The following is a 13,430-nucleotide window of genomic DNA, read 5'->3' as shown; positions in this document are numbered from 1 at the left end:
GTGATCTCAGGGATGCATTGTTGACTTATGTGTCTAGCTTTTGTGTATATATTCTCGATGTAATCTATCATTTTATGTATGAAGTGAAATACACTTACATCATTCATACAGTCAAAAGAACGGAGAAAATAATTAATTACCGCATTGTATCAATAAACATATGATATAGAGGAGAATTAGGATAAGAATATGATCCTCATGTATGATTCGATAAAGAAAATATGTTCTTTTTTATTGGTCCATTTTCTGAAACTCCCCATTAGCCACTTACACTGTATGCATTTTAATATGAGTGGTAATAAAGGTAAGAGCCATTACAAGATTAGATATAAATTTATGTGAACTTCCTTGTCTTAAAGCTTGAACTATTAATGAGGGGACACTTCTATTCATTTATATTTTAGCTCTTCAACATGCTTCTGGCTGATTCTTAGCCATTTGCCAAGCACGTTGAAATATTTTTCTTGGAGGGTGGTGGTGACACTCAAACTCTAGACTCTGCCTACACTGATTGTGTGAATCGCCTCATCTAATGTTTTAATTATTAGAGAAAGACACTTATCTTTATTTGGGTCTTCAACAAATTTAAATGCCCATTTTCTCTTAATTCTTTTGCTTTTGCAGTCTATGAATGAATGGAGTTTGATTTAATCTGTTGAGGACCTTATCAAATTATGCATGGATAGGAAATAGAAAATAATCTTTTTCTTATAATAGTCGAATGAGTTTCATATTCAGCAGTATAATGCTTGAGTTGTTTCCTTAATAATGCCTTGTTTTCAATATTTCTCAGGTGAGTTATTATTAAACCTATGGAGCAATTATTTTCCCTTCAATTAAGAGCGTCATGCAACATTTTATTTCTTTCTCCATTTGCCTTAAGTATCTCACTTATCAGCGATTAAGAATCAGCATCTAGTCTAAGATGCACGTGGTAGTAAACTTCATAGTAAAACCTTACAGTTGTTGCATCGTAGCATATTTTACTTTACAGTCTATTTTCCTATCTAGAGGTAGGCCAAAGAAGAGGTGGGAAGAGGTGATTAGGCAAGACATGGCGCAGCTTCAGCTAATCGAGGACATGACCCTTGATAGGAAGGTATGGAGGTCGAGGATTAGGGTAGTAGAGTAGGTAGTCTAGAGTGTTCATTACAGTAGTATTGGCACGCAATCTTGCTTTCTGTTGGTGGTAGGTTTTTATGACTAACCGTTGTTTTCTTTCATTGTTGATCACCTTAATATCTTGTTGTTTTTATTCTGCTTTTATATGGCTTTTTGGTACTGTCCGTTCTTGTCTATATTTTTATTAATGTGGTCCTTATGCTTTCCTGAGCCGAGGGTCTATTGGAAACAGCCTCTCTATCCTCACAAGGTAGGGGTAAGGTCTGCGCCGTACACACTACCCTCCCCAGACCCCACAGTGTGGGATAATACTGGGTATGCTGTTGTTGTTGACTATTTGTTTCACCTGCTTATAAGCAACTCTTTCACTTCGTGACAAAGTTTGATGGCGTCTAAATGTTCTTTGGCAGGGTTGGTTCTTTTTTTCCAGAGGTTTTGAGCGTTGCATGTTATGATAGATTTTCCAATCGTATTCCATTCAAGTTGCACACAAAGATAAAGATGAAGTTAAGTTCTAGTTGCAATGCTGTTGAGTCCAAGTGCAGTTATGATCAATTCATTTCACGTGACAGATATACGATGAAGTTTAAGGTGACATTATATGATCCCAGCTTCAAGTCCTTTACAATACACTTGTCAAATCTTCTTTAAATAAGGAACTATATCAAAATTTTCCACTCTTCAGAATGTAATTATTAAAACTAGTGACTTGGATAAGATTCGACCAAGTTATGAAGCTACATTACATATATGTTCAAAGGATGATCCAGTTTCAGCAGCAATTCCTTGTACAGGTAACTGTTATATTATTTTGTTTTCCGTTGACTGAGAATATATGATATATGTTGTTCCTTAGTTGTTTTCCTCTGTTCATAGTTATTCCTGGACCTTTGCAACACGTCCGTCTGCATCCTGTAGATTTTGGCAAGAAATTGGTTCCAGGAATGATCATTGAGGAGCTTGCTTTGGAGGTACGCCGTACGTGTAATGGAATTTTAGTTCAACACCCTACTATCACCATAAGATGTATTGAGTGTCATGTAGAAGTAAAATTCAGCATTTCTTTTAAGACATGTACAATAGGAAATTAATATAAAAAAGAAATAAATATGTACAATAGGCAATTTATTAGAAAAAAGGTGTCCAATGTGCAATTTATTAGAAAAATATAGGTGTATATAGGCTCCTTATTTCAGGAAGCAAGAGAAGGCACTACTAGTACTAGCAGATGGGATCATCTGACATCTTAGATGGTTCATTCATCTTGGAGAGTGTTGGAAATTGCAAAAAAGCTTATGTGGAATAAAGCAAGTGCCTGTTCTAGGTATTACAACAACAACAACAAATTCAGTAGTTTCCCACAAGTGGGGTCTGGGGTGGGTAAGATGTACGCAGCCTTACCCCTACCCCTGGGAGGGCAGAGAGGCTGTTTCACATAGATCCTCGGCTAGAGAGCGACTGAAAAAGAAAAAGTAATTGCAACAAGTAGGAATAATAACAAGATGAAATAAGATCGAATCCAAGAATGCAGTCAAACTCTAGGTAGTAATAGCCATCTATGAATAAAAGATATCATACTAACACTAATGTTAGTGAACTGAGTAAGACACAGAGAAACGCTCGACTACCTACGAACCTTCTACACTAATCTTTGACCTCCACACCTTCTTGTCTAGGGCCATGTCCTCAGTCAGCTCCAACTGCACCATGTCTCGCCTAATAACCTCTCCTGAAGACTTCTTATGCCTACCTCTACCCCTCCTGCTGCCCACCGAGGCTAACCGCTCGCACCTTCTAACTGGCGCTTCTATACTTCTCCTCTTAACATGCCCAAACCATCTCAACCTCGCCTCCCGCATCTTATCCTCCGCAGGGGCCACTCCCACCTTTTCCCGAATAACTTAATTCCTAATCTTATCAAATCCGGGTATGCCCACACTTCCACCTCAACATCCTCATCTCAGCTACTTTTAGCTTCTGGGTACCTGGTCTAGGTATTGATGAGAAAAAATAAATTATGACCGGCAACTTTTGCGTGTGTGTTGAGTTTAAGTGGAAGTGTTCAAATTCCTATATCCTGCTTTGAAGGATGTGAGATATGTTGCTTCTTCTTTACAACAAAAGCAACCACAGGAGAGCCATAGTTCCAAAGCAAGCTCTAATGAGTCTGCTTTTTGCTTCCCAGTATATGACCAGTTTGACATAAATCCTTTTGCGATTGGTAGAGTATTGCAAGATAGTGTGGTATCTACATCCTTTGTCTTTTTCTTAAATGTAAACACAGTCATTCTTGGATTTTTTTCTATTTTCTGAAAAGGTAAATGCAGTAGTCCTTGCGTTTATTTTACATGATATATGGTCCCTGTATGCTTGTCAATGAGCATTCTTTATATCTGCTTTCAATAATACTACATGATTGATAAAAACTGAAACCTATGATTGCTCAGCTTCCAACTTAGTCTTCAGCTCTCAGGAATCATGGTGGCTGTCTTGTTTATCTTGCTGTATTACTTGCCTCTTTACCCTCCTTGACAGAGTTTTCAAAGTTGTTTCCGATATCAAATCTGTACAATCAACCATTTATAATAATTTTTCTTTGTCATACCACGACTCTATTTTTACTTACAATTCATCAATGTTGGTGAAAAGCAATTGTAACCATGCATCAGAAGAATCAATTTTGTACTACGTTTACGACATGAGGAAGAGCATATGCCTGTTGTTTCTGAAAATCGCAAACTTAGAAACTGCTTGATAGATAACGAAATCTTCTTCACTTTGTTGATGTAGAGAAAAAACTTACTTTCGTGTCTCACTTGTCTATTCTTGTTTTATGGTTTCTTAGTGCATGTAGCTCCAGTTGTTTTTCCTTGTTGTCCTTTTGTTACCTGCAGTTCGTGTGGTTGTATATATTTTTTTTTACTTTGTCATTGATACAGACATTTGACAAGTATCGTAATCATATGAGAAAAGATGAGCACATCAAGCTGATGCTGGAAGGATTATGTTTACTAGAAAAAGGAGATTGCTTTCTGAAGGTGGTTGCTTTCCTTTTTTCTCTTTCTGTTTTTTGTACATCTAATAGTCCAGTTGGTAAGAGGGGAAAGCACATTGAAGAAGATAGTTTGTAGTTTTTTCTTGATTTATTAGCTTTATAGCAATTTGAAGTGTGAGAATTATTTCCTTTCCTTTTTAACTTGCTCTATCAGATTATTTACGACAAGATTTGTATTTAGGGATGTCTCAAAGTGTCACATACTTCTCAGCTGACAAGAAGCTTCAAGGAATCAGATGCAGACGCAAACATGAACCTCCTATCTTGCACAATTTTTAATTAATTTAGTCTTTGCCACGACTGCAATATGCAAGTTTAGCTAACTATTTAGTTCCTATGCAAGTCAAATCCTGTTGGTGACCGTGTATCTGGGAACTTATGTCATTTAGTACGTTATCAATGGTCAAATGCTACAGATAGCAGGGATTCTTTATATGGTTCTGACTCTGGGAGAAATTGTCTAAGGTCTGCAGATGACCAATGTATTGAATTTTTGTCTTGAAACAGCCCAAAAATCTCAAATTACCTTATTCTGTTTAACCTATCTCAATAACTGGTTTAGATCAATCATGTTTCTTCTATTACTTGTTGGTATGGTTCCTTGATCCATTTATATTTGGGCTTAGTTATATTAAGATAGTAGGTGTTTTCAAGGTCATGTGAGCCAGTCAGGAGTTGTCTTAGTTTTAGCACTTGTATGCTCTGTAACTTGTATACATGTTCATATATGCATAGACGCATAAGTGGTTTTATACATTACACTTTCAGACAGATAAATTAGCTAAAGCATCTCTATCTGCAATGATGGCTTGGTGCGTGCCTCTTGGTGTTTTATGTCTTGTTCTTTTAAACTTGCTTGTTTCCAATTTCCTTTGCTTTTTTCTAGTTCAAATGGTGTAAGTTCATCAAGTTTCTTGTTTCTTTTTACGCTTTTTGATCCACAGTCAATTGGATATTCTAAGCTTCGTATCTCGTGATATAGGTTGACGTTCATGGGTGTGTAAACCTTAATGGAACCTTGAAGGTTACATCAGGATATGGTAAACCTGGTATGTGCTTTAACACATCATCAAAGTTGTTGCAGTAATGAAGATTTTTGTATTTTTTGATCTAACGTCATGATCCAAAATTCATAACCTGCGTAAACGTCTTTTCTGGGAGTGATGTCAGACTACCAGTATTATTGCTTAGCAGTGTGCTGAATGCTGGTAATCTTGCTTCCACGGTAACTCATTTGACTTCATCGATCGAGATGTCCTTATGAAAGAGTCTCACCAATGTGGTTTGGGCTTTAGTAGTAAAAAGGAAAACTTTTTCATCCTCTTGGATTAAGTAATTTGCAGATCCAATATGATGTTTTTGCGTAAATATCTTTTTCATAGTTGCATTAAGACTCCATTTATTTGGTGGCAATGAATGTGTGGGATAAAGGTGTTTGAAGAATTACAAGATCAGTGGTCCCCAGTCCTTTAACCAGTTATTTATTCTGCCCACAGTTTTCCTTTCTATTTTTTCTGGCGATGATGTAGTTCTCAAGAAAGAGTTCCAAACTGAAGAGAGATGGTTGCGAGTTGCATCCAAGGTTTGTCAACGCTCCTCAATCCTTTAATTGTTGCCAATAGTTCAATATTTCCGTGTCACAAACCATTGTCCATATTAAATAATGAATGCATGGCTTCTTCTTTTTTTGTGCTTTTTAGTTTCTAACATTGGCCTTGACATAGAAGAGTGTGGCCAATATTATTTTGATTCACAGATCTTTAAAATTGGAAATTACTTGGTTTTCAATTTCTTGACATCCTCTTAAAGATGGGCAAAATGATGGGATAGAGAAATATTTGTTTGTTATGTAAATGAAAAGATGATTTGAATATTAAAGTGCACCTGAAAAGGTTCTTCTGGTGTTTCCTTTACATCAGGTACCTAAAGTTTGTGCTGCTGGTTCTCATTTGGAAGATATTGTCTTTGAGGTCATAAATTCTACTGGTGAAGTGGATGAAGATATCCATGATGAAGAGGAAAATGGTCACTCTCATACCCTTCTGATAAGGCAGGACTCATTGAGGGGAGAAGACAATGTGAAATACAGCTTCAATCATGGACGCTGCATTGTCCACTCCATTCCTCTTTCAAAGAATGAAGGGCTTTTCTGTTTTGTAGCCAGTCACTCTCGTTTCCACGAGCTGCAGACAAGCATAGAGGTTTTATCCTAGGTGATTTACTAATTTCTATCTTGCCAGTACCGCAGCCTCATACTTTTATGTGCAGGTGCATGTTGAGAAGGCGGTAAACAGTGAGCATGAAATTCCCCAACCTAGAAATCCGAAGAAAAAGCTTATGCTTGAGGATTCATATTATTCAAAAGCCCCAGAAATTGTGTATGATCACACCTACGATGATTTTTCTGATGGAAGTATATTGCTCTTGAAGGATCCATGTGCTTCCGCAGAACTGGAAGGCAGACTACAAAACCAACTTGAAAAGGTGAGTATGTGTTTCACAATTACGAATGATAGTCTCATGAATCAGTCAAATTATTCTTTCCTTTGGTGATGGAGGATGACCTTTTTGAAGTTTGAACCACATCTTTTAGAGGATGTGGTTCTCTTCTCATTTAATGTATGTCTCCAAGTGCTATAATTGTCTTGAGTATTCTTCCACGCAGTAGTAGTAGTAGTCATAGAAGGGTTAGAAGCAGCAGCAGGTTCTGCGTGAATGACCGATGAAATGTTTACCATCTTTTTCTTTTGGTATATTCACTTTATTGTTGCATGACTGTCACTAAACTTGAGCTGTGTTTCTCGACAGAAACTTGTGGATGATATTTGCAAGTGTGGTCTAAGCATCAACAAGTGTGACGCAAATCTGGAAATACTTCACAGTAAGGAATCAAATATTGTGCTTGAGATGTCCAACTTGGGAGGTATAAATTCCACTGATGCTTATATACTACTGTCCTAGGGGTTGGCCTGGTGGCAATTGACTTGAGCCTTGGGGTTTGCTCCCTTTCAAGGTCTCAAGTTCGAAACCCACTGGGTGCAAACAATTTCTGAGGGCCATCGGACTGGGTAAAACCTGAATTAACCGTGGTGCACTTGCGGGAAACTCCTTGCCGAGGGCCTGTGCACCTCCGGGATTAGTCGGGGCTCAAAGAGACTCGGACACCCGGTGCAAAATCAAAAAGGAATCTCGTGGTTTTCAATATAAGTAGGCAAAATGTTATCATGTTTCTTTCATGCTAGTGTGTTGCATATGCTTTGGCTCCATGTAGTCTAGAAAATTGTAAACTGGAACAAGAAATCAAAGGCAATATTATGTTATGTGTGCATCATTAACCATGTATATTCCGCTTTCCACGCCATGGAACCAAATCATGTTACATTAGGGATATCTTGTAACATATAACTATCTCTTAACTTGTTATGTATGCTTTTCTGTTTAATATTTTGCAAGTAACAGGACACATGCAATAGGCAACGGTAACATCTTCTTTGAATTATTTCATACTTTTGGTTAATGATAAATCCTGATTCTGAACCTAGTGGGTTCAAGTCTAAAGACTAATATTTGTAGTGTTTTGATTCCATATGCGATATATATTCTACTATATTTTCTTGATCTCACTGTCTCTACAAATTAATTTATGATTATGCAACATTGTGAAATAATTTCATAGAAATTTTTTACAAGCCGACTGCGGCAAAAGGATAATATGATAGACGAGATTGCTGAATCCTCCTGGTTTGATTGTCATTTGTAGGCTCTCTCTGTGATCCTGTGTACGTTTTTGCTATTAAATAGAAGAGCAACATGTGAATTCCTAGTACATACTTTTTCGATTTTACGGAGAATGCATTTTGTTTTTAAACTATCTTCTGGACTAAACACTGACTCTCCATAATTGTTAGGGGACTATAAATACCTGAAAGGAAATGTAAAACATTATGAGGTAAATCTTGAGGTGGTCAAATGGGGAGGCTGGTGTGCCTACTCAATTCTCTGGCTATAAAATTCCATAGTGTGAATGTCTTATGTGCTTAAAGATGGTAAGACTAGACAATATTGAGCGTGTGGAGGAAGTGAACCAAAGAGTAGGAATATAGAGTCGTGGTACCACGTCCATGTTGCCGTCTCAGTTTCAACTCTATGATTAAAGGAGAAAAGCTAGTTGTTTTAGGAAGATCATAGAAAGAACAAAGACAAATTGGTAAAAGAGAAACTCTTAGAAGTTTTTACTACTTCAGTGTGCGTGTTGGACGGTTAAAAGTTGGTCCCTGTAATTCTTTTTCTGTTCCTAGTCCTGTGCTTTCTCCCAGAACTTCTCCTCATCTTTCTTGTTGTGGTCTAAGTTGCTCCGACACGGCAGTTTAGGTGCCGCACCCGTGTCGACACGACACTAGTATGGGTGTGGGTATGGGATCCGTACCGGATCTGGTCAAACAATTTTGGGTACTTTGACCACGACGGACAGAAAAATTCGAGACAAAATACAATTTGATTCTCGAAATCAGAACCAAAACAAGCGTAAATTTGAAAAAAATAACATAACTTATTTAGGAAATCAATCCTTTACTTGTTTACAACTTGAGAATAAAAGAGAAATCCACACTGCTATACGTAAGTATCCCATAAAATTTTTCATAATTTAGAGATATTTTTTTTAATTTTTTTTATTTTGAATTAGTTTTAGCCGAATCCCCGCACCCGGATCCGTACTAGGATCCGTATCCCCGAATCTTAGAATTTACATTTCAAAGGATCCGACCTTAGATCCGCACCCGTGTCCGAGCAACTTAGGTCGTGGTGCCATAAATAATCCTACATTTAACAGTCTGTTAAATAGGAAAAGATTGGTGCTTATTTGTAGTAGAGTGATCACCTAATTAGAAACGGAGTGCCTTGCCTTCTTTTTAGACATATTAAATGCATCTTAGAAATTGTGACATGAAATGCTTATGGATGCAGCAAACATCAGTCCTGATTCTTTTCACGACTTGGGCTACAATAGAAACATGGTTGTTGAGAGGATTGAAGGAAAGGCTGACACTGCAGCTGCTGTTGTCCACAAGCTCCTCAGATCACCAATATCGGAACAGCTATATCTTCAATATGCTAATGACATACTTGGTGTGGTTGCACTGATTGGAGAGGTTCAGACCCATAAGCTTAGCAGGTTGGTATTGGCGTGCTTTTCTTTTATATGATTGCAGTATAAAACATTCTTGGACGTGTGGATGTAACTGAGTGCGTTTTCTTGTCTTAGTATGTTTTCAGCATATCTAGGAGAAGATCAAATGCTTGCTGTAGTATGCAAATCCCGTGCAGCTGCCAGAGCTCTTGAAAAGTATCAAATGGATGGAAATGTGAATTGCGCCAGTCCTCTTGACATATTAGCAGCTAAGCTTGGAATTTCCATCAACGGTCGATATTTGGTTATATGCCTTGAGGATATAAGGTAAAAACTTTTCTTGTCGATATTTGGTTATATGCCTTGAGGATATAAGGTAAAAACCTTTCTTTCTCTGGTTTACCTTATACTCATCTGTTTTTGATAGTTCTGGTTGTAGGTTTCTCGCTTCAGTAAAAAATTCTATCTGAACATAGAATGTGTAAATTTCTTGATTCTTTTCAGACCATATACACGAGTCAGCAGTGATCTCCTAGGAGAACTTGCTCTTCCGCTCCCTACTTTATCCAACGGAGAAACTCCCCCAGGCTTTTTGGGGTATGCGGTTAATATGATATTCCCTCCTGCAGAGCATTTGCAGTTGAGAACTGCTTCAGGTCATGGTCTTCGTGAGACATTATTTTATCGCCTGCTTGGTGAGCTTCAGGTATACGAGTCTAGGGAGCACCTTTACATGGCAAGCTCCTGCATAGAAGATGGTGCGGTTTCCTTGGATGGTGGAATGATGAGAGGGAATGGAGTTGTATCTGTTGGATTCGGGTATGTTAGACTATTCTATCAGTGTTTGAATAGTTGCTTCATTCTAGTCATGCTATTTTTCTCTTTATAACCAATGACTTGCCTTTTCCTACTTCTCTGTCATTTATTTGTTTCTTGTAATGGTGAAGTGAATCTGCATGACATCATGGGCCATGTTGATTATGACATCATTGGCCTTATTGATTAATGTCTGCCTTTATTTTGTTCAGGGAACCATACATTCTATTTCCAGTCATCTTTCCGGAAAACCAGTTGCCCCTCTCTTCTGACAGAGTGGAGATATTGAAGCAACTTGAAGAAAAGAAGCTGGAGCTAAGTCAAATGCAAGATCAGATAAAGGAAGAGAATAGGCGTAGAGAAAAGTACACGAGGAAGTTGGCCAAAAAGCTCGAGTATAAAAAGCAGATAGAAGTGTTGGGATCTCCACCTGGAATGTACAGCTCTGACATGTTTATCAGCAGTGCTACTCCTTGATGCTGGGTTTTGCTTCTTCCGAGTTCTGAGGCCTATAGATGTAATTACTTGAAACACAGCCTCTTATGTTTATTTATGTTGGAGACTTCCCTTTCTGGATAATATTTTTGGTTTGCTTCCATGGCATCTTTTAGTGAGAAATACAGGGTAGTTTATTGTACATAGGAATTTCACAAGTGAATTACAGCAGTGTGCAATGCAGCATCTCTTATTGTATAGCCCCAGTATAGTTCTGGTTCCTTTTTCGGATTTGCTTTTATGTACGAATAACTGTTTACCCTTTTAGCCTTGTAAAACATTTAATATACAGTTATATATTACTAATTCGGGAAAAAGATAAAATATCGTACCTTGTCAATCATGAGTGTTGAGAAAAGTATTGACATTCAGGTATTAAGCCTCTCAACGCTCTAGTGTGGTTTTTCTTTCGTGTGAAAAGAGCTTTCTTACTGAACTTGTTCCAAAGGGTTGGTGAAAGCTCTAGAGCTAAAGAGAATGGAAATATTTAAAATGTGCATATTTTTTTGGTTTAGCGGACTGATTAAGGCCTATGTTGCTTATTTTTCTTTACCAAAGAAGTTTTCGAGACACTTGAGAAAGAGGGATGAATAAATAAAGGAAATTGGCCAGATGATATAATCTGGGATGAATTGTTAGCCCAACTTTGTCAAGATGTTTTTCTTTGATCGTTCTTGTGCAGTTTTTAGTCAACTTAACTGGTGAATTTTGCAAGGTTTGGCAAGTATTGTACTTTATCTTTTTTTCTTTTCTGGTTTTCCACCGGATGGTACATTTTCTTTTGTTTTCCTTGCGGCGTTTGGTTTTTACATTGGGGTCTGATTAAATTCGAATTCGATGTCGGAGGCGAATACATACCCAAAGCTCAAACACGAGACCTCTGATTAATGATGAAAGAGTACTTACATTTCACCATAAATCCTTGTTTAGTGCTAATATTGTACATTCAATAGATATAATGTTAGAATATGATGGTCGATGAAAAATTAATGTTTTTAGGAAAATAGGGAGTATTTGTTATTTATGTACTACTATTATCTATTATCAAAACAATGGTAAAACGTATTACTAAAATTATCAAATTTGTCCTAAATTATGTGAAATGATCTAAGATATATTTATATTTGCCCTTATATACGATAAATGGTTAGTCTCTAGTCTTACTGTTTAGCACTAGTAATAACAATGTGTTAAATTGAAAATTAAACTTACCTCCTTTTTAATTTTTTTACACCTTAGTCTCCCCCACCCTTATTTCAATGGTCAAACAATGGTACCCCTTGTTTTGAAAAAAAAAAAAAAATTCTCCACAACTTTCCTTTCCTATAAAGCCTCTTCCTTTTCTTTCTCAAAACCCACCTAATAAACATCCTTACAACTCAAACCTAATAAAGAGTCATGGCTGCGTGAGCATAATAATTTTTTTTTGTCCGGTTTTTGTTGAAACCTTAATGCTGGTCTTCAAAGTACTTTCTCTCTTCTTGCTTTAGTGAAATAAGAGACGCTAATGCGATCTTCCTTCAGCTTGTTTCGCCCTATCTATTCATCTATTTTTACAAATGGATATCTAGGGATCTTTGTTCATACATTTTGAAACCAGATCAATATCCATTTCTCAATAGATCTATTTATCGATAGAAAGATATACTAGATCTTTATATACATTTATCTCCATATCTAACTATGGAAGAACTGACACAATAAGGACGTAACCAACGGAAGGTTCTTACCCTTCTTACTAGTCTGCCTCTGCCTCCTTTTCACTTGATGGAATATATATCAATACCCTAGCTCCAGCATTGCTTGCGTCCTTTATCGGCGCTCGCCAGATGTATCACTTAACTCGCTCGCGAGCCTTAATAGAGGAAGGGCTTTGTTACACAATCATCTTATCATGGCTGTGTGACGATTGATGATATTCTTTTCTATCTTTAATTTTTCAATTACATTTCTTGCTCGTGATGTCATCTTGAGACGATTCAATTGTCTTCCTAACCTCTCACATATATCTTGCTTTTGAACTATTTTGCATAGTTTACGGACAAATAAGACCTTCTAGAGTTATTATAACTAAGTTATTACAGAAGAGAGTGTCTAGCAATATTTAATTTATTCCACTATTATTTCTATCCTTATTTGGATGCCCATATGATTAATAGTTACTACATTTGTTTTACGCTTATTAGGATTGTAAAGTTACATCTCGTTCTAGTGTGTGTGTTGGGGTGTTGGGGGAAGGGGGCAACATTGAAAGTTGAATATGTAGAAATATGAATTTGAATCAATGATTAATGCATGATCAATTTAATGAATTAATATGCAATATTATAATTTATGAAAATTACGCCATAATTTAGATTTACCCCTGAAATAATCTTCATTACCTAAATATATAATTTGTAACGTTACTCACTAATAATAATTAATATAATTTTTTTATTTTTATCTAAATTCAATGTTTACATCAATCAAATGAATGCACAATATATCACCACCGCTATATCATATTTTTCAACTCAATTTAGTAATACTTATTTGTGATTGTGAGTAAATTTTTACCTTAAATTATTGTGAGCCAACACTATATCTTACTTTAGAGCGCTACTCCTAAAAAATTCAATATTTTTTCTCTATATATATAAGCATGTATTTGAAAATGTACACGTGTAACCCGTCGCTTTAAAGTAGGATACCTACTTTTAGAAACAGAAACTCTCCCCTCTCTCTAAGAATACTTACATGGACACAATCACTACCCCGCCAATTATACCACCGGACAAGAATAACCAAATGGATGTGGAAGAAATAATAACA

At 36.7% G+C, this 13,430-nt stretch overlaps 1 protein-coding gene across 7 annotated transcripts in view; it reads left to right on the top strand.

The window, feature by feature from the left end:
• Positions 1 to 10,940, top strand: part of LOC107784267 (structural maintenance of chromosomes flexible hinge domain-containing protein GMI1) — a 30,188-nt gene extending 19,248 nt beyond the window's left edge. For 5 of the 7 annotated variants that reach the window (XM_016605366.2, XM_016605367.2, XM_075248605.1 and 2 more), the window contains exons 27-39: positions 1,533 to 1,713; positions 1,808 to 1,916; positions 1,999 to 2,093; positions 4,062 to 4,160; positions 5,160 to 5,226; positions 5,674 to 5,759; positions 6,097 to 6,378; positions 6,446 to 6,661; positions 6,986 to 7,100; positions 9,143 to 9,350; positions 9,441 to 9,632; positions 9,810 to 10,124; positions 10,334 to 10,940. In XM_016605366.2, coding sequence (XP_016460852.1) covers positions 1,533 to 1,713; positions 1,808 to 1,916; positions 1,999 to 2,093; positions 4,062 to 4,160; positions 5,160 to 5,226; positions 5,674 to 5,759; positions 6,097 to 6,378; positions 6,446 to 6,661; positions 6,986 to 7,100; positions 9,143 to 9,350; positions 9,441 to 9,632; positions 9,810 to 10,124; positions 10,334 to 10,598 — 2,230 coding nt within the window. In that variant the 3' untranslated portion in view covers positions 10,599 to 10,940. Of the gene's footprint in view, positions 1 to 1,532; positions 1,714 to 1,807; positions 1,917 to 1,998; positions 2,094 to 4,061; positions 4,161 to 5,159; positions 5,227 to 5,673; positions 5,760 to 6,096; positions 6,379 to 6,445; positions 6,662 to 6,985; positions 7,101 to 9,142; positions 9,351 to 9,440; positions 9,682 to 9,809; positions 10,125 to 10,333 lie in introns of all 7 variants that reach the window. The other 2 variants (XR_012707058.1, XR_012707057.1) reach the window with 2 other exon arrangements.
• Positions 10,941 to 13,430: the final 2,490 nt, after the last annotated feature.

Source organism: Nicotiana tabacum, unplaced genomic scaffold (genome assembly GCF_000715075.1).
Source record: "Nicotiana tabacum cultivar K326 unplaced genomic scaffold, ASM71507v2 Un00002, whole genome shotgun sequence".
Lineage (NCBI taxonomy): Eukaryota > Viridiplantae > Streptophyta > Magnoliopsida > Solanales > Solanaceae > Nicotiana > Nicotiana tabacum.
This window is presented reverse-complemented; position numbering and strand designations above follow the sequence as displayed.